The sequence below is a fragment of the Oryx dammah genome, unplaced genomic scaffold (genome assembly GCF_014754425.2).
Source record: "Oryx dammah isolate SB20612 unplaced genomic scaffold, SCBI_Odam_1.1 HiC_scaffold_1, whole genome shotgun sequence".
NCBI lineage: Eukaryota > Metazoa > Chordata > Mammalia > Artiodactyla > Bovidae > Oryx > Oryx dammah.
In genome coordinates, this window is record NW_024070185.1 from 72,951,458 (window position 1) to 72,978,480 (window position 27,023).

Here is a 27,023-nt window from a genome sequence, read left to right on the forward strand (position 1 = left end):
TTGGAGGAAATGTTTCATTGTTGGTCATGATGATCAAAAGATAATGGTTAACACACACACACAGTCACACCTCATCCCCCCGTCACAGGGACCCCCACTTGCTGCTGGCGTCTTCTGCCACGCCCTGCAGCCCTCATTCCACCCAGGACTCTGCCCTTTGCTGGGAATTCTACCGCCTGTTGTTAACTTCCTTCAAGGCGGTGCCCGGATGCTCACTGTGAAGAAAAGCCTAGGATTTGACCTGGGCTGGGTTGCAATGTCCACGAGTCCTTCTCCATCTCTCTTTCCCCACCTCTCTCCTTCTCTCCCCTCTCCCACCCCATCATTGTTCCCCTGAAACAAATAGGATGGCTTCACTGGTCAATTCTTTACATGTACAAACACCAAAAGCAGAGGAAACGCCCCTGGCCACCCCCCTCCCCCCAAACCCCAGTGCTGGGAGAGCAGCCAGCGATGGGCCAGGCTGCCTCCGGAACTGCGGAGCTGCTGGAGCTGTCTGGCCGTTCTGGAAACTTCTTTGCCTCTGGGCTTTACCTCGAGGCCTCTTCCTTCAGCTCCTTGTTTTTCCGCACCTCCTCCGCGTGCTTGTCCTGGGAGGGAAGGGAGAGAAAAGGTTGGGTCACACCAACTACCCTGGGATAAAGAGAGACCGAGGGGCTGGAGGGCCGAAGCAAACAGTGTGGTCACCACTGGCCACCACAGGAAGAGACACGCAGGGTCTGCAAAGGCATTTTGAGAAGGGACCAGATGAGGCAGGTGGGCCTGGCAGGAGACAGGTGAGCAAGCTTGCTGGTGCCTCTGGCCCCAGGATGCTCGTTACCTGGGAACAGCTTCCCTGGGGGACCCACCTGGCAGGGACCATCAGCCTCTGCCACCCTCACCTGGCCATCTGGGGGCTGATTACACTGCTTGACCTAATGCCAGGAGTAGCTCAGGAGAACTCACTGCAGGTGGCCCCTACACACAGGCAACTGGACTGCCCTTGTGTTTCCAATCCACCTCTTTAGTGAAGGTTGTCTTAAGCCCCTGGATGAAAGACGAGGGCTTGTAAAGCATAAATCAAATAAAGGATTTTGGAAAATGTCCAGTTCCACAAAGTGTGATAGAGAATCTTCCTTTGTTTCTTGAAAGTGAGTGTTAGTCATTCAGTGGTGTCCAGCTCTTTGTTTCCCTGCCAGGCTCCTCTGTCCATGAATTCTCAGGCAGGAATACTGGAGTGGGTTGCCATTCCCTTCTCCAGGGGCTCTTCCCGACCCAGGGACTAAACCCTGGTCTCCTGCATTGCAGGCAGATTCTTTACTGTCTGAACCATCAGGGAAGCTCCCTTTGCTTCTGAGTATCATCAAACCAAACAATGGGCTCTGACTTCAAAGGCCCATCAGCTGTGTGACCTTGACCAACTCACTTCACTCATCAGGCTCAGGGAGGGCCACAGACATCACTGTGGCTCAGTGGTAAAGAATCCACCTGCAAAGCAGGAGACCTGGTTTCAATCCCTGGGTTGGGAAGATCCGCCTGGAGGAAGAAATGGCTACCAGTATTCTTGCCTGGAAAATTCCACAGAGGAGCCTGGCAGGCTACTGTCTGTGGGGTCACAAAGAATCAGACGTGACTTAGCCACTAAACAACAAATGGAAAGGAAGCTCTTTTACCTCTAGAATTCTGTGATTTTGGGGTTCACCTCTAGGGCTTTTCATGGTCTACTTTCTATCCCTGATCATGGTGAAGACATCTGGGTCCTGCTTGTGGGCAGGGAGCATGCCTTTTCCTCTTTGTATTAGTATCTCCCAGTTCCTCAACTTGCACCATGCACATAATAGGTGCTTAGTAAGGTGTATCTCTGCCAGAGCCTTCTATCCATTCACATCCAGGTATGAATCAGCCTGGGGGAGACCCACTGAGGCAGCCCAAGATCCCAGGAGGTATCTTAGACTACAGATCTGTCCCTGGAGAGACCCTAGAAATTTCCATGGCCCTGGAGAAAGCATGGGGAATGGTACATCTAGGGCAGTGGTTCTCAACCTTGCCACATATCAGCATGATCTTGGAAGCTTATTAAACTGAGGCCCTACATGGACACAGGGGAGTGTGGAGTGGAGGGCGGAGTGAACTGGGAGAGTAGCATTGACTTATGTGCACTACCATGTGTAAAATGGCTAGTGAGAAGCTGCTGCATGACACAGGGAACTCAGCTCAGTGCCCTGTGATGACCCAGAGGAGTGAGATGGAGGGGCGCTGGGAGGAAGACTCAAGAGGAACAGGTTGTATGTGTTCGTATAGCTGATTCATTTTGCTATACAGAGAAATTAATACAACATTGTAAAGCAATTATACTCTAATAAAAAATTTTAATATTAAAAAAACCCACTGAGGTCCTCAGGCACCATCCCTATAGAGCCAGGATTGGTGGATCTGGGGTTAGGGTCCAAGTACCTATAGTTTTCAACTTTACACCAGGTAAGTCTGGTGCTGACACTTGGTGACTCACACAAGTACTGATGCAGAGGCATTGTTATAGGTGCCTAGCAGAGCAGACACCACACAGCTATCTCATCCTACCTCCTGTCTTCACTGGTGGGCAAAGGTGAAGAGGGGTCAAGAACCCAGAGGAGTGAGGCCCACCCACACATCTGCTCTAACATCATGCTCATTTGAGGCTTATCTCACCCCCACAGTTCTTCCTCCAGACCTTGGACTTTCCCAGCCTCTCTCTCTCTCTCTATTCCCTATATCTGCTCACTGGACGGATCCCTAGGTTCCTGGATTCCCTTTCCCTGGCCTCCAAGTGACTCCTTGTCTGACAAAAGGCTGGCAGGATGCTTGTGGTCTGGTCTTCCTGAAACAAGCATAGAAAGAGCCACCTAGACTCATAGTCAAAGAACTCGGTTCTGTTCCCAGCTCCATTGCTTAGTGGCTATGTGATGCTGGGCAAGTCATTGGACCTTCTTCTGACATGGATTCTTACTGGTAAAATAAGGATAATGCCCATCCTGCTCATTGCATTGTGAGGATAGGGTATGATAAAATAAAAGTGTTTTGCAGTCTTTCAAATTGTATATCATGGCTTTATCCTCACTATTTGTCTCAGGTTTATCTTGAATGCCCAGGCCACATCCTGTCCCAATCCCTGATTTCTTTTTCCTGCAAGAGTTTGTTCCTACCCATCTCTCAATAACTGAGGAAGCCTGAAATCAGACCCAGAACACTTCCCTCCCATCTGATACTTATGGAGGGCTCATTGCCCCCCCAAAGGATGGAGAAAGAGAGTGGATGGGGGTTGCCACATGCTGGCCAGCTGCAAGGCCTACACAACATCCAGATCCCCTGTGAAGAAACCAGATCTTTCTAGTAGCTGTGCCAAGGGCCTGAGACTCTAGGTGGATGGGCAGGAAGGAGCGGAGACCACGCTGCTCACCATGGGATGAGGCCACCGATCGGGTCCCCGGAGTCACCGCGCGGCAGGCGGCGCCTGGAAATAAAACACAGAGCTGGAGCTCTCCCAGGAGCCGCAGGAGAAACTGGGGCAGCCTCGGGACTCAGGAAACGAGGCCAGCGTGTTCTCAGCAGTATGGGCTGTGGTTCTGCTGACACGCGGGACCAACCCCCATCTCTCACGTTTCTCTTTTCAGGTGACATCGTTAGGTTTATTGACAAAAGGCAGAATATTGGAGAGACCGGTGACTCACTCAGCCCACATCAAGAGGTCTGGAGAGGATCATGTTTCCTGCTCAGTGGGCAGCTCAGCTGATCACGCCCGTGGCCTCAAGCCAAGAGCTCAAGTCAGCATCTTTCATTAAATCAAATCAGGGCATTTAAGGATGAAGCCAGGAATGTACAAAAGCATTCAGCAGGCTTTCTCTGGAAGATAAGTGGTCTAATCTCCCTCGGACAATGAGAAATTTCAATTGTGTAGCTGGGCAATTCATCCCCCCAAGGAATTCATGGTTTTTGGTTCATTGGTTCATGGTTCTTGGCTCAGTTTATGGTTCTTGCCTGCCACCTCCCAAGTAATCCCTTGGAACTCTCTAAGGATCTAACCTAACAGAAACGTGGCCACTCCTGCCTGAGGCTACTTGCTCCCTGAAATGATAGGCATGTCCACTGTACTCGCCGTGGAAGGAAGAGCAAGTCCTAGGAGTCTCCTCTCCAATCCAAGGCCTCTTACCTTCTCTTGCAGCCGTTCCAACATGGCAGCAAGGTGGGCTTCCCGGTTCTCCTTATTGGATTCCATCTTCTGGGCCAGTTTTTCCTTTGCCATCTTGATGAAGTTGTTGTTTTCCTCGATGGCTTTTTGGATCACCTCCCGCTCGTGTTCTCTCTTCTCTGCCAGGTGCTTCAGGAGCTCTGCTTCCTGGTACTGTGGGAGCATGAAGTGAAAAGGAGGCCCTTGCAGGTGAGCAAGCCAGGGTGTGATTTTATCATCATAACTTAAGAGCTGCACACCCAGAGTGCACACCTCCCTGAGCCTGGGCCCCTGGCCTGCTGGCGGGAAGCAAGGATGCTTCTTGGGTTCTCCCACTGGGCTCTCAGTCCTCTTTTTCTCATTGCCATCATTCATCCATCTATCCATCCATTCGTTAATTCACAAAAAAGTGATCAGATATAGTGTAGCAGTCATTATTCTAGCAACTTGGGAAAGAAAAAAAAAGTCTAGTAGAGACTAATCATATATAAATAACTCTAAACCAGCCTAGCATGTGACATATGCCTTGAGAGGCAGAAATGAAGTGCTATAGGAATTCAAGAGTGATCATCATTTTCAGCTTCAAAGATGAAGGAAAGCTTACACAGAAACGCCATTGGAGTTGAATCATAAGAATCCATAGAAAGCAAGGAAGGCACACCAAGGGGGTGAAAGTGTCGGGCTGGACAAAAAATTCTTTTGGGTTTGTTGTAAGCACTAACCAAAAACCCAAACAAGCTTTTCGACCAACCCAAATATACCATGCCATGACCTTCTTCCCTCTCCCCCAGTTAAGGACCCCTTTCCTTAATTCTCCAGCCTTTCCTTAAATCCTTAGTGTTGACCCCGGTCACTATAAGGTCACTTCTTGGAGGCATGTAATATAGCATCTTCTTCCCCTAAGCAAGTTCCTAAACACCTTGGGCTTTTACATCTTTGTTTCTCTCCATAGTGTCTCATTCCCTTCCTGGTATCTGGAGGTGCTGCCTTCATATCTAGAGGTTGGTGGTGACTCGACTCCAGCTCAGAACCTGTCTTATTCAACTTCCTCCCCATCATGCCCTGACAGGGAATATAAGGAGAGCCACTTACCTTCCTCCGCTCCTCAGCTGCCTCCAGTTTCTTCTGGATTTCTTCCAGCGATGGGTCTCGCCGTCTGGGGAGGGAGGCATTGAACTCAGGCACCCCATCAAAGGAGGGTGGCTTCAGGATGACTTCAAAGGACTGACCGGAGGTGCATTTATTCAGCTCGATGACTTCCATGTCGGAAATGACACACCAGTTCAGGTCCACTGTGTCTGCTGCAGAGAACAGAAAAGGGGCTGCTCATCCCTCCTTGAAGACCATACGGGGCCCCCTATAGCATGCACTCATATGAGGGAGAGCCAGGGTCCCCAAGGCTGATCAAAGGCCAGGGTTCTGGGTCTGTCCTGAACATAGCACCCAAGCTCGCTGGGCTCTGATGGGGCTGGAGTGGACAGCCACTGGAGGGTCTCTGGCTCTAAGAGCAGGAGCCCCAGGACAGGGGATTTCTAATCATGGCTGTAGCAACTGCCTTTGTTTTGCTTCTGCCACAAGGGTCCCCCCTTAGCTGGGCTCTTGCTCAAACTGGCTTGCCTGGGAAATTCCATGGACAGAGGAGCCTGATGGACTACAGCTGTGGGGTCTCAAAGAGTTGAACACAACTAACACTTTCACTTTCAAATTGGTGCACGTGGAGGCATTCACCACCCACCGCCCATCGACTCCTCACCCCACTACAGATCTGACGCTCGGCCTGAGGACCTCTCCCCCCGCCCCCTCCTACCCTGCTCTCTTCTTTCTCTCCAGTCAGCACTGTCTCTCCGCTGGCTCTCATCTTTTCTCCTACACTGTCTCCCACACCAGCCTAAACAGAAAAAACAATCTCAGGTGACCCAAGCATTCCCATCTCTCATTTCCAGACCAAACCCATACCTTCCTTTTAAGCCCCAGGAAATTAAGAGATGACCTGGCTTTCCCAACCACCAACCCCCCTCAATCAGGACATGGCCAATCAATATTCCTTGTCCATATCCTGGGACCTGTCACAGGGCTCAGGCAACACGGCCATCCCAGAAACTCCTTGGGTGGCCAAAGCACAGAAGTCCCTTCCCACCTCTGGACTTGCTCAGAGCATTCTTAATCCTTCACTGCAGAGACAATGGGCCAGGGTGTCTGGTGACTGACACATGACTGTCCCTCTTCTAGGCTAGGTGTCCCTGAGGGCAGACTCTCCATCTACTTGGCCTCTGCATCTTCCACCACATTTGTTTGTCACACAAGTGAACAAAAGCTGAGTTCAAGGGCACTCTGAGAGGGTCTGACTCAGACCCTCAGCTGCTGTCTGGTCCCCTGGTTGCAGCCCCACCCCCACCATCACCTTGCACATAGACCCCCCAGAATCAGCTGCGGTGACTCTACTGGCTCTGGGAAGAAAATGTGACATAGGGCGGAATCTCGGGAAACTAGGGTGGGTATGCTGGGCTCCTGGAGGCAAGCTACAGGAAGCCTCGGTCCTTAGTCCCCCAATGGTGGCCCTCATGTACCTTCATATTTATAGGATGACTTATTCAGGGGGTCGGCCAGGAAGCAGGAGCAGAACAAGGACACCAGCGGGAGCTCCTTCATCTTCTCCTTGTAGGCTGTGGAAACATGGACAGGTGAAGAGGGCGACCCCCTTCCTAGACTCAGACACAGACCCCGGGGCTCACCAGCCTCCACAGAGGCACCCAGACCGCCCAGACCCTTGCACGGTGACGCAGCCCTTTCCGCCCTGAGCAGCTCTCTTTAGAATCCCTGTGTGTGATTTGGATCCGCTTCTGCCCACCTATGAGAACCTGAGCCTGCCAGAGCTCCCAGAGGACCCTATCCTCTCACCAGTGCATCATCTCCCTTTGTGATACTGAATGCAAACAATGCCCTCAGGTATGGACCCCGATGGCTTCCCAGGTCTCAGTGATAAAGAATGCAGGAGACTTGCAAGAGAAGCAGGTTTGACCCCTGGGTCAGGGAAAATCCCCTGGAGAAGAAAATGGCAAACCGCTTCAGTAGGCTTGCCTGGGAAATCCCATGGACAGAGGAGCCTGGCGGGCTACAGTCCTTGGGGGTCGAAAAGAGTCAGACATGCTGAGCGACTAAACAGCAGCAACATGGACCCCAAGCACCAGTGCCCTCAGGCCAGCGTGCACCCTGGACCTCTCTCTATTTCCCCCATGTGCCCAGGATATTCCATTCCTTTCACTCTAGGATAGAGGCAACACACACTCCATTCTCAAGGTACTTGGCAGTACTTCTGTGTGGGCAAAGAAGGCCACCACCATTCCTGTGATCCTGTCCTTCCCTGGGTGACAAGTTTAGGCTGTGAGCCTTCCCTGGTCATCCCAATGCAGTGGTCAAAGGCAAAAGGGCTGGTGTCCCTCCGTGAAGGCTGGACACATACCCCCACCCCTATCTGGTCACTCTGTGTCTGGAGAGGGTTTGGAAACCAGGAGGTCATGTTTAGAGCTGATTTTTTTTTCCCACACCACTCGGCTTAGAGGATCTTAGTTCCCCAACAAGGGCTCGAACCTGGGCCCTCAGAAGTGGAAGCACGGAGTCCTAACCACTGGACCACCAGGGAAGTCCCTAGAGCTGATATGCTGAGTCCAGTCCAACCCAACTCCTCCAGGCCCTGGTGTATGCTTCTGTCAGTCCCTTCCACACCCCACTGCTGCTACTCACCCCTCATTTCCTTTTACAAATTGAAAGCAGGATTAACTGCAAAAATATTACAAAGCCATTGTAGAAAACAAAAAACACACTCAGATAAAAGGAAGAAAAGCTCAGCTAGGATCCCACCCACCACCTAGAGATAATCTCTTTAACCCTTAGGTGCATTTCCTGTCAGCCTTGTATCTTCTCTGTGCACAAGTAAGTACAAACACGTACGTACAGAAATATCCTGTGTTGTGGTGCCCATAACATAAGTGGGTTTTTGTACTTACCAGCAAGGGTCATGTTTTCCGGAATATGAGAGCTGAGTCCTAGTGAAAGTCAAGGTAAGTCTGCTGCCAGCTCAGGACACTGTCACAAATCCAAAAAATAAGAGCATTTTAGCTGACAGGTTATTCACACGAGGAAGGTCTTTATACAACCAGGGAGGAAATTTCAGGATCATCTGTCCCCCACCTCCAGGCTGAATTTCCCTTCTCCAAACACCAAGCCACCTCTTCCACATCACCCCAGTCAAGTTCAGTTTCCAAGCACAATAAGAGTTTCATCATTGACTTCCCAATCTCAAGACCCCTCGAGCCTCAAACACGGGTTTCCCCAAACTGAATGTATCAGTAGATATTCATCTGTCTCCTTGTGCAGCTCAGTGGCCTGGTCCAAGGCAAAGGCTGAGGTGAGAGACCAACCCTAAGTCAGAATCACCTTGGACATATTCACAAAATAACTCTGTGCCCTGAATTTCTCCTACACTCACCCTGGACCTTCCTGTCCAGACCATATGACAGTGGACAGAGGATGTCAAAATACCTCTTCAGGGTGGTACATGTATACAATGGAACATCAACTGTAAAAAGGAATGATACTGGGTCATTTGTAAAGACACTGATGGACCTAGAGTCTGTCATACAGAGTGAAGTAAGTCAGAAAGATTCATCTGGTACAGATGAATCTAATGAAGGGCAGAAATAGAGATGCAGATGGAGGGAACGGACATGTATGTAGGGAATGGACATTTGGCCACAGGTGGGGAGAGGTGGGGTGGGATGAACTGGGTGATTAGAATTGACATATATACACTAACCATGTGTAAAACAGATAGATAGTGGGAGCCTATTGTATAATGCAGGGAGCTCAGCCTGGTGCTCTGAGATGACCTAGAGGGGTGGGATGGGGGTGGGCAAGGGTGGGGGGAGGTCCAAGAGGTAGGGGATATATGTATACATACAGTTGATTCACTTTGTTGCACAGCAGAAATCAACACAACATTGTAAAGCAAATATACTCCAGTTTTTAAAAAAGAATATTAAGAGCTATGATGTCATAATAAAATGAAATACATTTCTTTTAGAAAACCTAAAGAAAAACCCAACAAATTAACCTCTTCAGTTGCCCCCTCACCTTCTCTTGCTCATCTCCAGAACCACTGTCCTAAGCACTGCTGGACCCCCTTTAAGACAATCCTAGACTATGAAAAGAAACAAATATTGAATATTAATGTGATCATCATGTGATTCATGCAGAGATGGAAATCAGCATGGGGGATTACTGCAGGACCACAGAGACGGGGCTTTAGACTCTGCATGAAGTCCAGGGAGCCAGAAAGGACCCCTGGTGTTAGCAGCACCAGTACTGAGTCTTAAATGATGAGTCAAAATTAAGCAGGACATTCTTCTGGGGGAATAGCACATGCCAGAGTCAGAGTGAGGGAGACTTCCCTGGTGGCCCAGTGGTTAAGACTTCTGCGATCCCAGTGCAAAGGGCCCGGGTTCTATCTCTGCTTAGGGAATTAGATCCCACATGATGCAACTGAAGATCTTGCATGCTCCAGCTGGTATCCAGCATAGCCAAACAAATGAACACTTTTTTTTTTTTTAATAAAAGAGAGAGTCAGAGTGAGAAAGCTATGGGGGTACCAAGCTGATTGATGCTGGATGTGAAAGTGTGAAGGAGGAGGTGAAACAAGACCAGGCAGGAAGGAAACAGACTGGAGCGTGTCTGGAGGACAGATAGGAGGCAATAGGATCTACTGAAACCTTCTATCTGGTGGAGTGAGGAACAACCAGCAGTGAGCCACCATCATGGGCACCCCTCGATCCTTGGTTGCTGTGATGGTTCGTTCTTGTGTCAACTTGACTTGGCTAAGAGAGATGGCCAGATGGCTGGTAAACAACATCCTTGGGTGTGTCTGTGAGGGTGTCTCTGGAAGAGGTGAGCATTTGAGTCAAGAGACTGAGAAAAGAAGATGGCCCTCCCCAGTTTGAGTGGGCATCACCCAACTCATTGAGGGCCAGAGTAGAACACAACAGTGGAGAAAGGGAGGATTTTCTTTGCTTGAGCTAGGACATCCATCTTCTCCTGCCCTCAGGCATGGGAGCTCCTGGTTCTTTGGCCTTTAGACTTGGACTAGGATTGGGTTTTCCTTATGGCACTAGAGGTAAAGAACCCACCTGCCAATGCGGGAGACATAAGAGACGTGAGTTTGATCCCTGGGTCGGGAAGATCCCTGGAGGAGGGCACAGCAATCCACTCCAGTATTCTTGCCTAGAGAATCCCATGGACAGAGTAGCCTGGTGGGCTATAGTCCGTGGGGTCACAAAGAGTCAGAAATGACTGAAGCGACTAAGCACTCATCCACACAGGATTATACCACCGGCCTTCCCAGGCCTCCAACTTGCGGACAGCTGATAGCGAGAACTTTCAGCCTCCATAACTGCATGAGTCAGTCCTTCATGATACATCTCTTTCTGTATGTAGCCTACTGGTCCATCTCTCTGGAGAACCCTGACAAACCCAGTCATCCTCCGTGGTCGCTGTGCCAGCAGAAGGTGACCTGAGCTCACTGCCTGCCACCCCAGGAGGGAAAGGGACTCTGAAACCAAACTTAGAACCCCTTTCCTTGCTTACTGGGGTGTTTTCCTTCTGCAATCAGAATCCGTACTGACTGGAGATGGGCAGAGGAGTGGATGGGAACAAGAGGCTCCACCCAGGCTTTAAGGCTGGACCAATGTGGGGTCAGACACAGGCTTCATCTCTCTTGTAGCAGTCACTAGTCATGTCACACATCTAACCTTGTTCTCCCCATCTTAATTCTGCACAGAGTTGTCCAAATAAAATGAGAAAAGCATCCAGCAAAAGGGAGCATTTCATAAATATTAGTTTCCTTTCCTCAGCCTTTTACATCAAGCTCACTACCAGGTATCGCACACCTACAGGTAAGGACTGTCATCCCCATCTGCACACAAGGAAATGGAGGCTCAGAGGGTTTGTGCGACTTGCTCAATGTCACTCAGCTAGAAAGTGAAAGTGCAGAGATTTGAAACCAGGTCAACCAGACTTGAAGGGCTCTGTTCCCCTCAGGGCCTCTGTGTTCTCCTTGTGCTTTGGAGCCAGAGGTCCCTGCCAGGGCCCCTCCCGATGCAACACAATGGGGCTCTGTCCTCGGAGTCAAGTTGATCCTGGCAGCACCAGTGAGTCCCCGAGCAGAGATGTGGGCAGCCCAGAAACAACCACTCTAGTCATGAGCTCTGTTCCACACCATCTCCCACTCATGACCAGGCTGCTTGATGGGGCGACTGGCAGAGGGAGTGAGACCTTGCCAGGAGAGGGCACAGCCTCAGACCTCAACCTGGGTAATGGATCAGAAATGAGGGTGGTCTGCTGGTTAAGACTCTGAGCTTCCACTGCAGGGGGCAAGGCAGGGAAGGTTCCATCTCTGGTGAAGATCCCTCATGCCACAGGGTGAGGCCAAAACAAAAAATTCTATGGAAAAATAAATAAATACTTGTTTTTAAAAGTGGGGGTCCAAATAGGAAAGGGGAGGCAGAGTAAGTACAACACCCTGAGGAAGAAGGAGACCAAGCTGGGCTTTTTTTGTGAGCATGGCTAACTAGAGTCAGGGACCACATCCCTTGGCTTGAGCTGAAAATGACAATTAAGACCCTACACTCGTGGAGCATGTGACTGATTACAGTCCTGGTTGCCTACATTATCCCAGTTGATCTTTGCAGGAGGCTGGGCTGGACTGATAAGACAGGCATTGTCTATTTCACTTTTAGGTGAAGAACTTGGGGCTCAGAGATGTTAAGATTCTTAGCTAAGGATACACAGCTAGTTGGTGTAGAGCTGGTCCAAGTCTTCTGACTTATAAGCTCATCTCTTATAGCCAGTGGAAGGACTGAATGCTAACTACTGTTTCCTCCATGGTCGTGGGGACTCAGGGAAAGGCAGTCTAACCTCAGGATATGATTTAATGAAGACTACGTACTAGGTGCTCTCTATACATCAATGAAAGATATTATGCGAGGAGTTTTAATTGCAGGAGGAATCAAGTACAGGTCAGATGGGCAGAGGGGACTTCCCCAGCAGTCCAGTGGTTAAGATTCTGTGCTTTCAGTGCAGGGGGCAAGGGGTCATTTGATCCTCGGTAGGGGAACTAAGATCCCACAGGCCAAGCAGTGTGAATAAAACAAAAGAATTTTTTTAAAAGATGAGCAGAGGTATTCATGGCCATGAGATTTGCAGTTGCAAGCTCTCAGTTTCACAGGGTTGAAATCTGCATCATTAAACATGTGTATTTATAGAGCATCTACTATGTGACAAGTGCTTTCACTTTAATTTTCATCATAACCTTGTGATGTAGATCTTACTACCCCTGCCTTAAAGAGGCGTGAATTGAAGCTCAGAGAGGCTAAATGACATTACCAAGGTCATTCAGTGTAGTGCTTTGAGTGGTGTCCTCGAGCCTAAACTGTCCACATCCTAACCCTTGCGCTTTGGGAATATGACTTCTTTGCACATTTAAGTAAGTTGAATCTCAAGATGAGATCATTCTGTCTGTACAAGTGGTACAAGTGCCCTTATAAGAAACATGCAGGGGAGAGATGCACAGAGAGAGGACCTTGGAAAGGTGGAGATGGGCTGGAGTGATGCTGCCACAAGCCAAGCAAGGCCTGAAGCACTGGAAACTGGAAGAGGCAGGGGAACCCTCCTCTAAGTCTCTGGACAGAGTAAGACCCTGTTAACATCTCCATTTCTGAACTTCTGGACACCAGAACTGCATGAGGATGAATTTTTGTTGTGTTCAGCTGCTAAGTTTGTGATCATTGGTTACAGTAGCTCAAGCAATCTAATATACTTGATAAGCAACAGGGCCAGGATTCATTCAAATCCATGATTCATTCATTCACTGTATCTCAGCTACCAGTATTTTTACATGGTCTGATTTGGTTTTCAGGATAATCTCTGGGACTTCTCTGGTGATCCAGTGGTTAAGACTCTGGGTTCCCAATGGAGGCATCATGGGTTTGATCCCTGCTCAGGGAACTAAGATCCCAAATGTCTTGGAGCTGAATTGAAAAAAAAAAAAAAAAGATGATTTGTGTATGTGTACCTGAGGTACATGGTACCCTTATAAATCCTCATGCCAATAGTCACATCACTTCTATAGCACTCAAGACTCAAAAGAACGTTCTAAGAAAGGATATAATGGGGGGTGGGGTGGGGGGGGAGAGAAGATTCTTCTAGAAGGGCCCAACAATGCAAAGTGGTCCTGAGTCCCTGGGTAGTGGTGGCCACAGCAGGGAGCCTGACTGCATCCCTAATTAACCTGTGGCATCAATGTGGGTGGTGGGCCAGTCCCACTCCCTCCCCAGCACTCAGCCTTGCTGCCTGAGGACTCCAGGTTTCTTGTGGGTGACACCCAGATTGGACACTCATAGCTAGAAAGATCTAGCTATGCTACCCCTGACCTTCAGGCCCTTCAAAGCAGCTCTCCATCCTCTGTTCTCCCATCTTAAACACCAAGAGCCCAGGCCATTCTCCTGGGTGCATCCCATGAACCCAAGGGCCCACAGACCAGCCTTAGTTTAGAGACCTGGGCCCTGAAAGCTTGTCTCAGTGCTGTGGAATTTGTCAAACAGCTCGACAGTGTGGGTTGGGTTGTCAAGTCACAGCAGAATACCTGCAATGGAGTGGGGCAACCAGGCCTATCCAGGGACTACCAGAGAGGGGCAATAAGGGGTGTTATTGCCAAGGTCAGGGAGGACAGAATGCTAGGAATTCAGGGAGGCAGGTGAAGTTTAAAAGACCATAGAGGCCAGGGTAGGCGGTAAGGCTAAGAGGTCAGGCCCATCAGTGGGAGATTCTATCCAAGACACCAGATATCAGAACATCATCTGGCAAAAACCCTTGCTGAGGCACAGCTCTGGCCCTCCCAGAGTCTCCTGGTATGTTTTCTATTAAGGCAGAGGCCAATCCCAGGCCTTGGGTTCCCCCTAAGGAAGACCAGGAAACTGACCATATCCAGCAACAGAAGCTCAAAGAGGCCCACAACAGAATGGGAACATGTCTCAATCACTCAGCCGATAGCCACAGAACCAGAGCCAGAGTTCAGGACCACAGCCTCCCAGTCGCCCCTGCCTCCCCCGTCCCATCTGTCCCCTGGTGCTCACTCCCATACAAGTCTGACGGGTGCAGACTTGTTGTTGGAGAGGCAGGGCCTCCTTGGGCAGCCCAACCCCTGCGCTGTCAGGTACGGTCAAGCTTAGCCAGTGGCGAGAGGACTCACGCTCCAGGTGGCGAAGGTGAGAAGCTGGTGGGGCTCTGATGCACTGTGGCTTCGGCTGTGCTTCTAGTCTGGCAGTGGCTCTGGAACTTGCCTGTGTGCTGGGTGTGTGGACTGGGTTTACTGGTGAAATAGAGAGGGCCCTCTGGGCTGCATGCAGGATGCATTGGGACCAGTTACTAGAATAGGAATAGGAAGATCAGAGACCTCCAGACCAGGGAAAGGTACTTTATCTTCTATTCAGTAGGAAGCCACTGGCATCTTTTGAATACAAACAAAGAGGAAAAATAGTGATGCTGAGGATCATTGCAATAATAACAGCTACCACTTCTTGGGCACCTCCTTGGTACCAGAAAAATCATAGGCATTATCTCAATTTTATTTTCTGAGGTCCTTTTATAATGAGGAAATTGGAGCTCAACAGAGTCAGATTAATTACATGAAGTCCTACCGGTAGTAAGGGGCAAAGCTGGACTTTTCAGTCTAAAACCCATCTCTCTCTTTAGATTATACTGCTAGAGCAAAATGATTCATCTGGGCAGCACCAGCTTGGGGAAAAGATTAGGAGAAGACTAGAAGCTGAGATGAGGCACAAAGGGATGAGGGCCTGCCTAAATGAGCTAAACCCTGGACTGTTTGCATCCCATGCAGCACTGTTTTCCCATTTGCAAACTGGTCCCTACTCTTAGTCCAGCTCCAGCATCTAAGAGTCTGTGTATGGAAAAGCAAGCATTTACACATTTTTGTTGATGGATTGAACCATTAGCACAATTGGTAAATTTAATCAGTTAGCGGTAATCACACGGAGCTGAGGTCCAGGTCATCAGAAGACACAGAAGGAGGAAATCTTGGTTGAGTATAGGGCAGCCGACCATGAAGATCTAGAATCAAGGCTGTTGACAGAGGAGGGATCTCTTCGTGGGAGGAAAAAATGAGAGTGAAGAGATCAGAGCCTCAGTTCCCCCCAGAACATGAAAATGTCAGGGAAGGAAGAACTGGCCATCACTAGCTAAGGGATTCTCAACTAGGGGCAACCTCACTCCTGGGAAATATATGTGACTTTTGGAGGATTGTTTGACTGGAGGTGCTACAGGCATCCCTGTGGTACCAGGTAGCCTAAATGTCCTTCATGGTACACAACGGTCACACACAACCAACGACTGTCCCTTCCATAACGCCAATGTGTTCCTCCCAGGGGACTAGGTTTCTAGACGCCACACTGAGTTGGTGGCAGAGATGGAACCAAACCTCTGAATTCCAGAGTCAGTGCTTTTCCCTCTCTGAACATCCCATAAGGTGGTGGGGGGAGACTTAGGGGGTCCACCAGGGCCACTGATGGTGATAGGGATGCTGAAGGACTTTTTTACAAGATGAGAAATGGTGACTCGTGCCCTCAGTCTTTCTATAAATTAATCAATAGCCAAGAGCCAATAGAGAAGAGCATCCAGCTCTCAGATGCCATGTGGCCATTTACTGTGTACATGCCTGACCTCCGGAGGCATCCCTGACCATCCATATGACCCGAGTAAACAAGCATTTTATTTGTCACTGCAAGCTTTGCCCAGAAAATGCCATCAAAATGTGTCAAATCCCCTGTAGACTATTTTCCAGAGGAAAAAAGCTAATGTGCATCCAAATGGTTTGAATGAGTGGTCCCTGGCAAGAGTGTTCAGAGACAAGTAAAAGAACTCATAGAATCATGCTGTGGAAGCTCTGAGTTCTGACCCAGTTCCTTTAACCACAAGCAGTAGAGGAAGCTGGCTCTTTTGATTTGTGCCAATTACCAGTATTTTTTAAAGTCCTGTTGAAATTATAACATTAACCTGAAATACACTGCACGAGCTGCCTAAATGTCATGGAATCATATCATGTCCATTCAGTAAACCTGGTTATTTCATGTTGATCCAAAGGTTCTGATCGGCAGTCATGTGTCTCATTTGGGTTTTCTTTAAAAGAAGAGATAAATTATTTTTTCATGATTGTGGTTTTCATTCTTTCCACAATATTTGTTGAATATTTAATTCTGTGCCAAGCCCTCAGCCAGGTCCTAAAATAACCACAAGGGTTTTCAATAAGGAAAAAAATGAATGGGTCCCCTGGGTGTGAATTTAGAGTCTTGGAAGTTTCTGCTAGCCTTGGGCAAGTCTCTGGCAGTAATAAGGACCATGTCATAAAGGCAGAAAGAGTAGGTATTAGGCTATGGGCCAGGAACGGATGGTTGAGACTTGCAGAGAGACACTAGACAAAGCAGAATATAGTCATTCCCCCAGATCCACGGGGGAATCTGTTCCAGGATACCTGTGGATACCAAAATCTCTGGATGCTCAAGACCTTGGTGTGGTTCAGTGGGCCCTGCCTGTCCATGTATGTGCAACCTGTGATTTTAAGTGATTTGGGGAACTGGTGAGTGTCTGATCAGCACCTGCTTAGGTCTGCTTCTGAGGCTCCAAGGGGAAGAAATGGTGGGAGCCCTGGCCAAGAATAACCTCCAGACTGTCCCTAGCAGGCTGAGAAATGCAGCTTCATTTCCTAGAAACAGTGCTTCTAGGAAATAAGGAGCCATCACCTGCTGGCAAATGCAGAGCTCTGATGGCCTAAGTCTGAGGGGCCCCTGCTTGTTGTTGGCAAGCCAGAGGAGGAAAATGAAGTCTGGAAAACAGACAGCCCCAAATAATCCACAGTGATGGTGCTTTGGGGGCGAGTTTTATTTTCCATTCAATAGATACAGGAGAATCAACATACTAGAAGTATGAATCAGGTACATGGAGGAGTTGACACATATACACTCATGGTACTATGTATAAAATAGATAACTAATGAGAACCTGCTGTATACTCAGGGAACTCTACCCAATGTTCTATGGTGACCTGAATGGGAAGGAAATCAAAAAGAGAGGGGATATATGTATACACCTATAGCTGACTCAGTTTGCTATACAGCAGAAACTAACAAAACATTGTAAAGCAAATATAATCCAATAAAAATTTTTTTAAAGCATAGAAACACACACACACACACAAGTCTGGGGCATGGGCTTCTGTGAAGGGTTGCTGGATGGAGAACAAGGAACTGGGACCCAACTCTGTGTCACATCCTGGGGTCAAAGCCTTTGGAAGCATCAGCACATAGAGAAAGTCCCTGTAATCTTACCCCTAGTCACAATAGGAATGTTTCATAGTGCTTTACAGCTTGCCAGGCACTTTCATGTGTGTGTGTATGTGTATATATATATTCCTTTTACTGATAATGTTTTAATTACAAACATATTAATACATTTCAGAACATCTATGTGACAGAGAAAAGGAAACGAATCTCTGGCATTTTGCTACTCTTTGCTATTGGTATTTCCTTCTAGTTTCTGTTTATGTCTATTATTTTTACATCGTTATCATCACTTTTATCCTTTCATTCTCTCTAAATTCTATCTAATAGGTGCTATTAAACCACTTAACAGACGATCAGTTCGGGAAGGTGACTTGATTTGCCTAAAGTCATATAAGTCGAAAATCATAAAGATGGGATTTATGGGATCCCATAAAGATGGGATTTATCAAAGTCTTCTTATATTGGGTTGGCCAAAAGTTTCATTCAGATTTTCCCATAAGACGTTACGGACAGCGTAGAATGAACTTTTTGGTCAGCCCAACATCACAGTTCCATGGTACTTCCTGAGACTCAAGGCCAAGCGTAAATGTAAGGAAGATGAATGATTGCCTGCAGCATGTGTTTGAAGGGCGCACAAGAGCTTGCCTGTCCCGACTCTCCCTCCCAGCCACAAGTACCCTAGTCTCAACACTGAGCCCTCTCTTGCATTAGGCATTGCCTCAAAAAGTCCCTGTTAAAATGCACACACATGACCTACCAAGTGCAATCAATTAAATCATTTTCACTGTCAGCAGAGAACAAGCAACAGATTTGGGAACACTTCCAGGAGTCAAGTTCTGTGCCCATAAATGGGAGGAGCCATGGAGATCTTACAGGGCTTCTGGTTCACATCTATGTTCAGATGAGAAGACAGAGGACCCAAGAGGTCCAGTGTTGTTCCCAAGACTGAGTAGGAGGGGCAGAGCCTGGTTTCTGGCCCCACATCTAGCTACATGAGAGGGAGACTCTTCTCTTTTGCAATATTACTCTGGTTTCTTTGTTCTTTCATTCTTCTCCAATGCTTTGTAAGTTTTACATCTTGATTTTATCTTGAAGTTAAAATCATTTGTGTCTACAGGCAGACCTTGGAGACATAGCGGGATCCATTGAAGGCCACCACAGTAAAGCAAATGTTGCAATAAAACAAGTCAGATGAATTTTTTGGTTTCCTGGTAGGTATAAAAGTATGTTTATCTATACTAGAGTCTACTAAATGTGCAATAGCATTTTGTCTAAAAGATACTTTATTGTTAAAAAATGATGGTTATCCATCATCTGACAACATAGGGTCGCCACAAACCTTCAGTCTGTAAAAACTGCAATATCTGTGAAGGGCACTAAAGTGAGGAATGCATGTAATTTCATTACATGAAGAATAGAACAGTATTTAATGGTTTTCTTTAAGAGATAAGAGCTTTAGCACACTTTTACCTCCTTTCCCTACAAACTTGAATTTTGTCATAGTGACTTGGATTTTCAGTTCTAGAGTATCATTATTGATTTCTTTCTTACATTATTCATTCAACAAATACTTTTGGAGAAATATTTACTATAAGCACAAGGCAAGGTACTAAGGAGAAATACGATGATGAATTATATATATATATTCCCTGGCTCCAGATGTTTAACATTTGCATTCACCTTTCTGAGCATATTGATTATACTTAGGCAATGACTCTAAATTCTAGCATTTTCTTTCTTGGTGATCATTATCAATACCCCATCTTTTTTGTACTTGAGTCCTTTAATGTGATAAAACTCTTTGATTATCTAGACTATGCTGGAGTAATTCTTTTCCAGGAGGGCTTCATGGAATCCTTGAGTCCTTGCCTATCTGGTTTGGCGGCAGGTGTAGGAAATAGACAGACCTACTGTGGGATCAACAGACCAGTTGGTTCGTGAAGTCAGCAGATAGTCGGTCCACCTGTTCACACACACTCAGTCTGGACGATGCTCTCTACCTGGTCTGGATTTCTGGGCCCCCATACCCAAATGACCCACTGGAACGCTGCACTCTGCCCACCCCGCTGGGTCTATCAACACAGAGTCTGTGCTTAGCTCCTTTCTCAGGATTCACACTCACTACTTTGTTCTCTGAGCTCTCAGGTCACCTGTGCCCTGTCATAAATTAGGCCACCACCCCCAGATTCCTGCCCCTTCTGATCTGTTCAGTCTGGCAGAAGCCCACCACCCACCACTAAAAGTAGGACCCTAAAAGAGTGGACACACAACGATCAGTCTGCAATGATAGAAAAAACCAGTGAGTTCTACTGGGGAAGCAGAATCGGTGTGTATTGGGATGCAGGTATGGTGTATTGTGTTGGCCAAAATGTTTATTTGGATTTTTAGCCAGATGTGATGGAAAAATCCACACAAACTTTTTGGCCAACCCAATACCTCTATCTGTGTGTCTCCCTGTCTTCCTCGTGGGACTGAAAATGTACAAATCTCAAAAATGCTTTTTTAAATGTCAAGGAAGATTTTTTTTGGGGGGGGGGTTCTCACTCTTCCCCCAAAGAAAAGGATAAAAAGTAACCTTTTTCCAAGACTACCACATCTCTAAATACAGCAAATTCTAATTTTAAAAGCAAATTAAGTTATATATGATGCATGTTTATTTCCCAAGCCAAAAAAGGGGGGAGGTGAGATGGGAAGGGAGAGAGTTTGGTTCCCTACAGGGCATTATAAAAGTTTGGTTCCCTACAGGCACATGGCATGTTTTAGAATTTTCTTCCAAATTTCTCTTCTGCTCCCCACCCCACCCTCCAAAATGTCCACCTACTCAGGATTTCAAAAGCTCTGGGAACTCTTTATCTCTGTATCTCCAAACGATAGTCTCCAGGTAAGCGGGAAATAATATAAAAATATCAAGGGGATCTGGAGAGAAGATCTTAGGAATTCAGGAAAAATGAAGCCTTTATTTCTGATCTTGATTTTTAAAAAAATATTCAATGATTTAAAACCAAGAACCCCAAAGATCTGAATTTTCCCATTCTATATGGTTGGTTTCATGTAGGCACTTTCTCTCTAGCTCTCCCTTATGCTCCTTCTTTGCCATTTTCTCTCTTTTCTGTTCCAGGACCTCGCTCACTGGATCTCAGCTTATGTCTTTATTGCTCTATTTTAAATCTTGCCAGTAAGCTCGCATCTGTCCCACAGGGAAAGTGTGGTTAAAACGACCTAGTTGGACAAGAGAAGACAGCTAACCTCACTTGCCCCTAGAATGTCTATGATTGAGCCACAGTAAAATCTAGATATGAAGCCAGAAATAAAAGACACTCCCACTACCCATCAGCATAGTATCTATTCCATAGTCTGCTCAGAGGGGACCATCTTACACCAGACTTCTCTGTCTTTGATGGGTCATTTAGAATTGTCTCTCCCTAAAGAGATATAGTTTTCCACTTAAAACAACACTTGGAGTTTGGGCACTTATTTTGTACCTGGGGCACTAATGAATCAGTTCTTCTTGTAGGAAGCTCACAGTCCACAACAGGGATGAACCTTGAAGACATTCTGCTAAGTGAAATGAACCAGTCATAAAAAGATAACTACTGTAGGATTCCACTTTGATGGGGGACCTAGAGTACTCAGAGTCACAATAATGAAAGTACAAGGGGAGCTGCCAGGGGTGGGGTGGAATGAATGGGGAGTTATTGTTTAGTGAGGATGGCTTCAGTTTGGGAAAATTAAAAAAGTTCTGGAGATGGTGGTGATGGTTACACAACAGTGTGAAAGTATTTCATATCACTGGCTGAACACTTAAAAATGGCTAAAATGGTAAATTTCATATTATGTGTATTTTACCACAATCAAGAATTTTTTTAAATTTTAAATGAACTTCGTAGTCTAGTAAGAGTTATCTACAGGTTTACCATCTTATAGTTAGAAAAAGTGGTAAGAGGTTATTTAGGCCAGTTTTTCTCAATCCTTTTTCTTACTGGAATCCACAATAAAGAACCACATTTTATATCATGATCCAATATGTATATGCCATGATACTGACATATATATGTATATGTATTTACATATATATACACACATATGTATATATCTATGTATATGTATATCTATGTATACACATATACATATATATAACTGAAATAAAACATAAGTATATTCATATTTACTTATGAATGTTATTAAATATATTTATAAACTTAATATATTTATATTTAACATAACTGAGAATATGCAACTAAAACTGGTATAGAAAACACTACTGAAAAAAAAAAAAGAAAAGAAAGCACTACTGTATGGGATGTATTTTTACTTTTTCCTACTCTGTTTTATCCCATTTTATCTAAAAAAAGAAAATAACAAGTCCAACCCACAAAATTGATTTCAAAATTCACAAACAGGTCTCAATCTGCAGTTTGAAAAACACTGATCCAGACCAATCTCCAAGACAGTGCAGAAATCTCTATAGCTACCCTGCTGGGTGGTCATCCGACTTTGGCTTGGATGCCTCCAGTGATGGGGGACTCACTCTCTACTTTGCTCTGTGGCAGATCCTCCAGCAGTTAAGGATTCTTACCCATTTCAAGCCTGTTCCCTGAGCAGCCTGGGAGGAGCCAGGGATCCCAAATGGGCTGGGACTTGCTGACAGGTGCTCCAGCCCTATTGATGATAAGTGGGCTTCAGGGAAAATGACAAGTCTTCCCAGTGGCAAGATAGGGGCATGGGAGAGCCGAGGCAATGCAGGTCTGGCTGGCCCTGAAGGGTGGGGCAGGGTCTCTGGGCGACTCTACCTCCGTGCCATGGAGCTGCCGATCAGACCTTTCCTCTCTGCTAGCTCCAGCACTAGGATTATCCCCTAGTCTGAAGGATGATCTCATCCCCCTCTGGCACCCTGACTCCTGCCTGTGGGAGAGGCTTCCGCCCTCTTGAGGGAGCTTCAGCCTTGGTGGAGACGAGATTCCCCCACATCCACCCTCAACCTCCCACCCACCCCACAGGTCACTGCTTGCCGCCTCTCCCCCACCACCACTATTCTAGCCTCTGGGGTCCCTTCTCCACACATTTGGACAGGTGCTATTGGTATATTTCTGTGCTGCCCTAGGGGGTCCTGCCCTTTTCAGGACACTGAGACTCCCCCACAACTGACCATGCCTTCCAAGAGGAATAAAACAAAGGCAGCATGCCATGCAGGGACACAGCTGGCCGCTGGCTGTCAAAACCCTGTGTCCCCGGGATGAGGCGGGGACAATGCCTAAACTGGTGAAGGCAGTGGGCTGAGCACTGGGGCTGGGGAGGTGTCGCGCCCTGGTTTGGGCCACAGGCAGAGAACAGGGTGTGGCAGGTGTGGGTTCCCACAGATTGCAGCCTCACAGCCATCTGTCCCTGCCGAGGTAGGACCAGGTTGACCTCAGGGGCGGGGCGGGGCAAGAAGAGATGGTGAGCTCATTGTATTATTGGAACCAAGAGAAAAAAGCAACCCAGTACAGACTGAGGAGAAAGCAAAGGAGGCTGCCAATGGGCAAGGGAGACAGAATAGCTGTGGCTGAGAAAGGAAATGTAAATCACAGTCTGCTTTCAGTTTGTGAGGGCTCTGTGGGGCCAGAGATGATCCAGAGAAAGCCAGACTCTGAATAAAACCCTTCTCCCTCAGCAACAAAACATTTTTATGCAGAAAGAACTCATTGTGGATGGCTGATCTGTAAGAAGCTCTGGCGATTCCCACCCATCCTCTGTCCCCTGAGGTCCAGAATAGAAGAGACTCCTGGAGCCCACCCTCGCCCCTCTGCCAGGCACCATCCTTTTCGCCTCACCCCATTGCCCCCAGGATTTGGCAAAGTTGAACTGAGTGAAACCAAAAGGCAACACAATAGATACCAGACTCCTCGCTTCTCCTCTCTACAGCTGCTGTTTTTCTTTTCTTTTGTATGAAAAGCCCCAAATAATTTGCCTTCCATTTCTACTTACCTGCAGTCCAGTTAGATGCGAGCTGCTGCCTTCTTCACTCCCTCAATTAGTGGTACCCTGGGCTTCTCTCCACATCAGCACCACTGCTCAGCTCTCACCATGACATCACCTCTGAGCTCTGTGATTGGCCAACAGTGGGTTGCTTGGCAATTGGACAGTCTCCTCTGGCTGAACAGGGATTGCCTGAGTGAGTAACTCTTAGCAGACCAGGGAGTAGAAGATGATGTCAGACAAATAGCTTGCCTTCTGCACTGCCTCTGGAGCTGGGGAACCAGAGGGTGAGGTTGGGGAAGAAGAAAGAGAGAAGGAGTGGTACGGGAAGGTGGAGGTGAGGGCCCAGCTTGCAAACTGAGCTGCCCAGCAAAGAAAGAGCACCTGGACAGAGGGACTGATGAACGGTGTCCAGAATCTTTAGCTTTTTCTGATCTGGGGGTGGGAGAATATAGAATCTAGAGGAGAAATCAAAAGGAACAGATGAACCCTAAAAATAGCTCCCTGGAGGGCTTTGTGCCTGTTTCCAGCTCTTTCAGAAGGGCTGGTGGGTTTGAACAGTGAGTCAGAAGGCAAGGAGGGGCTGCCAGCACCCCAAGCCCTGGAGCTGGTGTGGGAGCGACATGGGGGTCCTAGGAGAGCAGAGCCACCTTCTTGCCAGCTGGCTGGCACGTGGGCCACACATTCGCTGTAGCCAGCTGGCCAGCCCTGGTGGGTCCTCCCAGTCCACCTCACATACCTGTGCCTTCCAGAGGGAGGGAGACATGACTGACGCTGAGGGTGGTCACCACCCTGGGGTTTCCCAAATGAGGTGGAACCCCACGGGGAGGTGACGGGGCATCCACAGTGGCTTCAGCAATCAGGGGCAGGGCGCTGGGACACAGCCTTCTCAACACCACAGGCGGCTGGAGGCGGAAGAGTGAGGCAGTTAGGGGCATAGAACACTGCTCTACATCAAAGCCTCAGATGAGCCCTGCACCCCCACGGCCCATGGCCGGGACAGAGCAATCCTCCACCCAGCCTCACCTCACCACCCCCTTTTGGGCGGGGGAGGTGATTTCTGCTACTGTGGTAAAATGCACATAACCTAAAATTTACCATTTTGACCATTTTTACATGCACCGTTCAGTGGCATTAAGTACATTCACAAGGCTATGTTACCATCATCCCCTATCTTTAGATCCTTTTCACCTTCCTGAGCTGAAACGCTGCCTCCATGAGACACTAACTCCCTCTCCCCACCACAACCTCCCATAACCTCGAATCTATTTTTTGTCTCAATGAATTCACCTATTCTAGTAAATTCATTACCTCATCTATTACCTCATGTAGGTTGAATCATACAGTATTTGTCCTTCTGTGTCTGGCTTACTTCACTCAGCAGAACATCCTCAAGGTTCATCCAGGTTGTAGCCTGGGTCTCAATTCCACCACGTTTGGGAAACCTTTCAGAGGAGGGGTTGTTCAACCACCATCATTTTCATGGGCTCTCACCTGCCACCACCACAGCCCTGCTGACTAAGAATACACATCATGACAGAAGGTTACCTTGAGGGTGTCCCTGTTGGCTCAATGGTAAAGAATCCACCTCTCAATTCCAGAGACATGGGTTCGATCCTTGATCCTGGAAGATCCCACATGCTGTGGAGCTACTAAGCCCGTGTGCCACAGTGACTGAGTGTATGCTCTAGAGCCTGGGAACCGCAACTACTGAGCCCCATGCTGCAAGTACGGAAGCCCATGCACCCTAGAGCCCGTGCTCTGCAACAAGAGAATTCACCGCAATGAGAAGCCCGCACACCGCAACTAAAGAGTAGAGTAGTCCAAGCTCTCTGCAACTAGAGAAAAGCCTATGCAACCGCAAAGACCTAGAACAGCCAAAATGAATAAATAAATTTTTAAAAATATTTTAAGTTACCTTAAATTCAGCTCATGCCTTGAAATGATTTCTTCTGACTACAAGAGCACCAGTGAGAGTTTATCTGCATGTTGCAGGTCCCGCATGTATAAGACATGGGTGTGTTCATTCTACAGGTGGGCTGGGGAAAAGGTAAGTTCTCAGGGTCTGCTGCTGACCCCCACCAGGCTGCCTCCCCAGCTGGGACCTACTGGTTGGCATCTCATGCCCACTGTCCCTGTGTTGTCCTCTAGGGGGTCCCATGCGGAAATATATCTCCAAACTCCCTACTTCATGTCAGGAGGGGTGAGTATTCCTTAGGCTGCCCCACTCTGGCCAATCACATTGGGAATGGCTGAATAACCAATGCCCCCTGACAGCCTTTGGCATTTGCAAAGCTCGCTGCCCCGGTTCAATCAGGTAATCCCCCAGCCCCTACCCCACCATGCTGCAAGAGCAGAAGAGACCCATCTTCTGGTTGAACCACACGCTTACCATGCCTGCCATGTGCCACTAACCCCCCACCCTCAGGGCCCACGCTGGCCCTTTCTCAGAGGGAATTGGGGGTGCCTAGGGATCCCCAAGTGGTTTCCACAATGTGTGGGGACAACAGAGGGAACACTGCATACCAGGCTGGGATCAGGGACCCAAGCCAACCTAAGCTGTGTGGCCAGCTGCCTCTGCAGTCAAGGGAGCCTCCCATCTCCCTCAGCCTCTTTCCTCTTCCCTCCCAGCCCTGAGAAGTCTGGAACTCCATAAATCTGCCAGCAGCACTGGAAAATGGGGGGTGGGGAGGAAGGAGAAGACAGTGAGTTGCCATGGTGATGGCAGTCAGGGAGCGGTCCTCCACTGCTGGGTAAGAGGGGCGCTCTGTGAGTCCCCTTGAGTGACTGATAAGAGGGTGGGAGTGGGACCAGGGGGTGGAGGACAGGTTATCAGGATCTGAGAGCAGAGATCAAGACGGGGACAGGAAAAGGAAGGGCCGCCCATTTCTAGAATTATCTAACTACGGTTTGAGTACTAAGACGTGATGGGATATATAAGTATAATTACAATGATGTGCTGCCATGCATCTCCAGAAATTGAAAATTTGTGCCCATTTAAACAAGAATTTCCCTTTCGTTCTACCATCACACCCCCTGGTATAATGGAATCCATCAATCTCACGTCAGCCTTGTGAGAAAGGGACCCACTCAAAAGGGACCCCATTTATAAAGGAAGCAGAGTCAGCTAGGAAAGGTAACTTGCAGACAGCCTAGCTGGTAAGGGGGAGGGAAAATAATATTGGGAAGAGGGAGGTGGGCAGAACCGACCCTCCCCCCGGAGCCTTGCTGGAAGGGAGAGTCCCAGTGTTGCAGGAAAGAGCGTGGGGCATGAGAAGATGGTCACATCCCAGGCCGCATCTGAGAGCCTGGGACCACTGCCAAGGGTGGGTCTTCGCTTTGCACAGGGAAGAATTCAAGAGCGAGCCATGGTAAAGAGAAAGGTTTATCTGGGGGAAACACACTCCACAGACAGAGTGTGGGCCATCTTGGAAGGCCAGAGAGTCACCAGGGTATGGGGTTGTCAGTTTTTACAGGAGTGGGCAA

The 27,023-nt window shown here is 47.9% G+C and overlaps 1 protein-coding gene across 4 annotated transcripts; it reads right to left on the minus strand.

The window, feature by feature from the left end:
• STMN4 (stathmin 4) lies at window positions 1-23,655 on the minus strand. Of its 4 annotated transcripts, XM_040243483.1 has the most exons (8): window positions 23,547-23,655; window positions 8,188-8,266; window positions 6,751-6,846; window positions 5,991-6,071; window positions 5,276-5,484; window positions 4,166-4,357; window positions 3,416-3,469; window positions 1-590 (listed from the first exon to the last, which is right to left on the minus strand). In XM_040243483.1, the coding sequence occupies exons 2-7, from the start codon at window positions 8,198-8,200 to the stop codon at window positions 3,449-3,451; spliced, it is 612 nt and encodes a 203-aa protein (XP_040099417.1). In that variant the 5' UTR covers window positions 8,201-8,266; window positions 23,547-23,655; the 3' UTR covers window positions 1-590; window positions 3,416-3,448. The 4 variants fall into 4 exon arrangements, with proteins under 4 accessions (XP_040099417.1, XP_040099434.1, XP_040099409.1 ...); XM_040243500.1 differs by lacking the exon at window positions 5,991-6,071; XM_040243475.1 differs by lacking the exon at window positions 3,416-3,469.
• Between the last annotated feature and the right edge of the window lie 3,368 nt (window positions 23,656-27,023).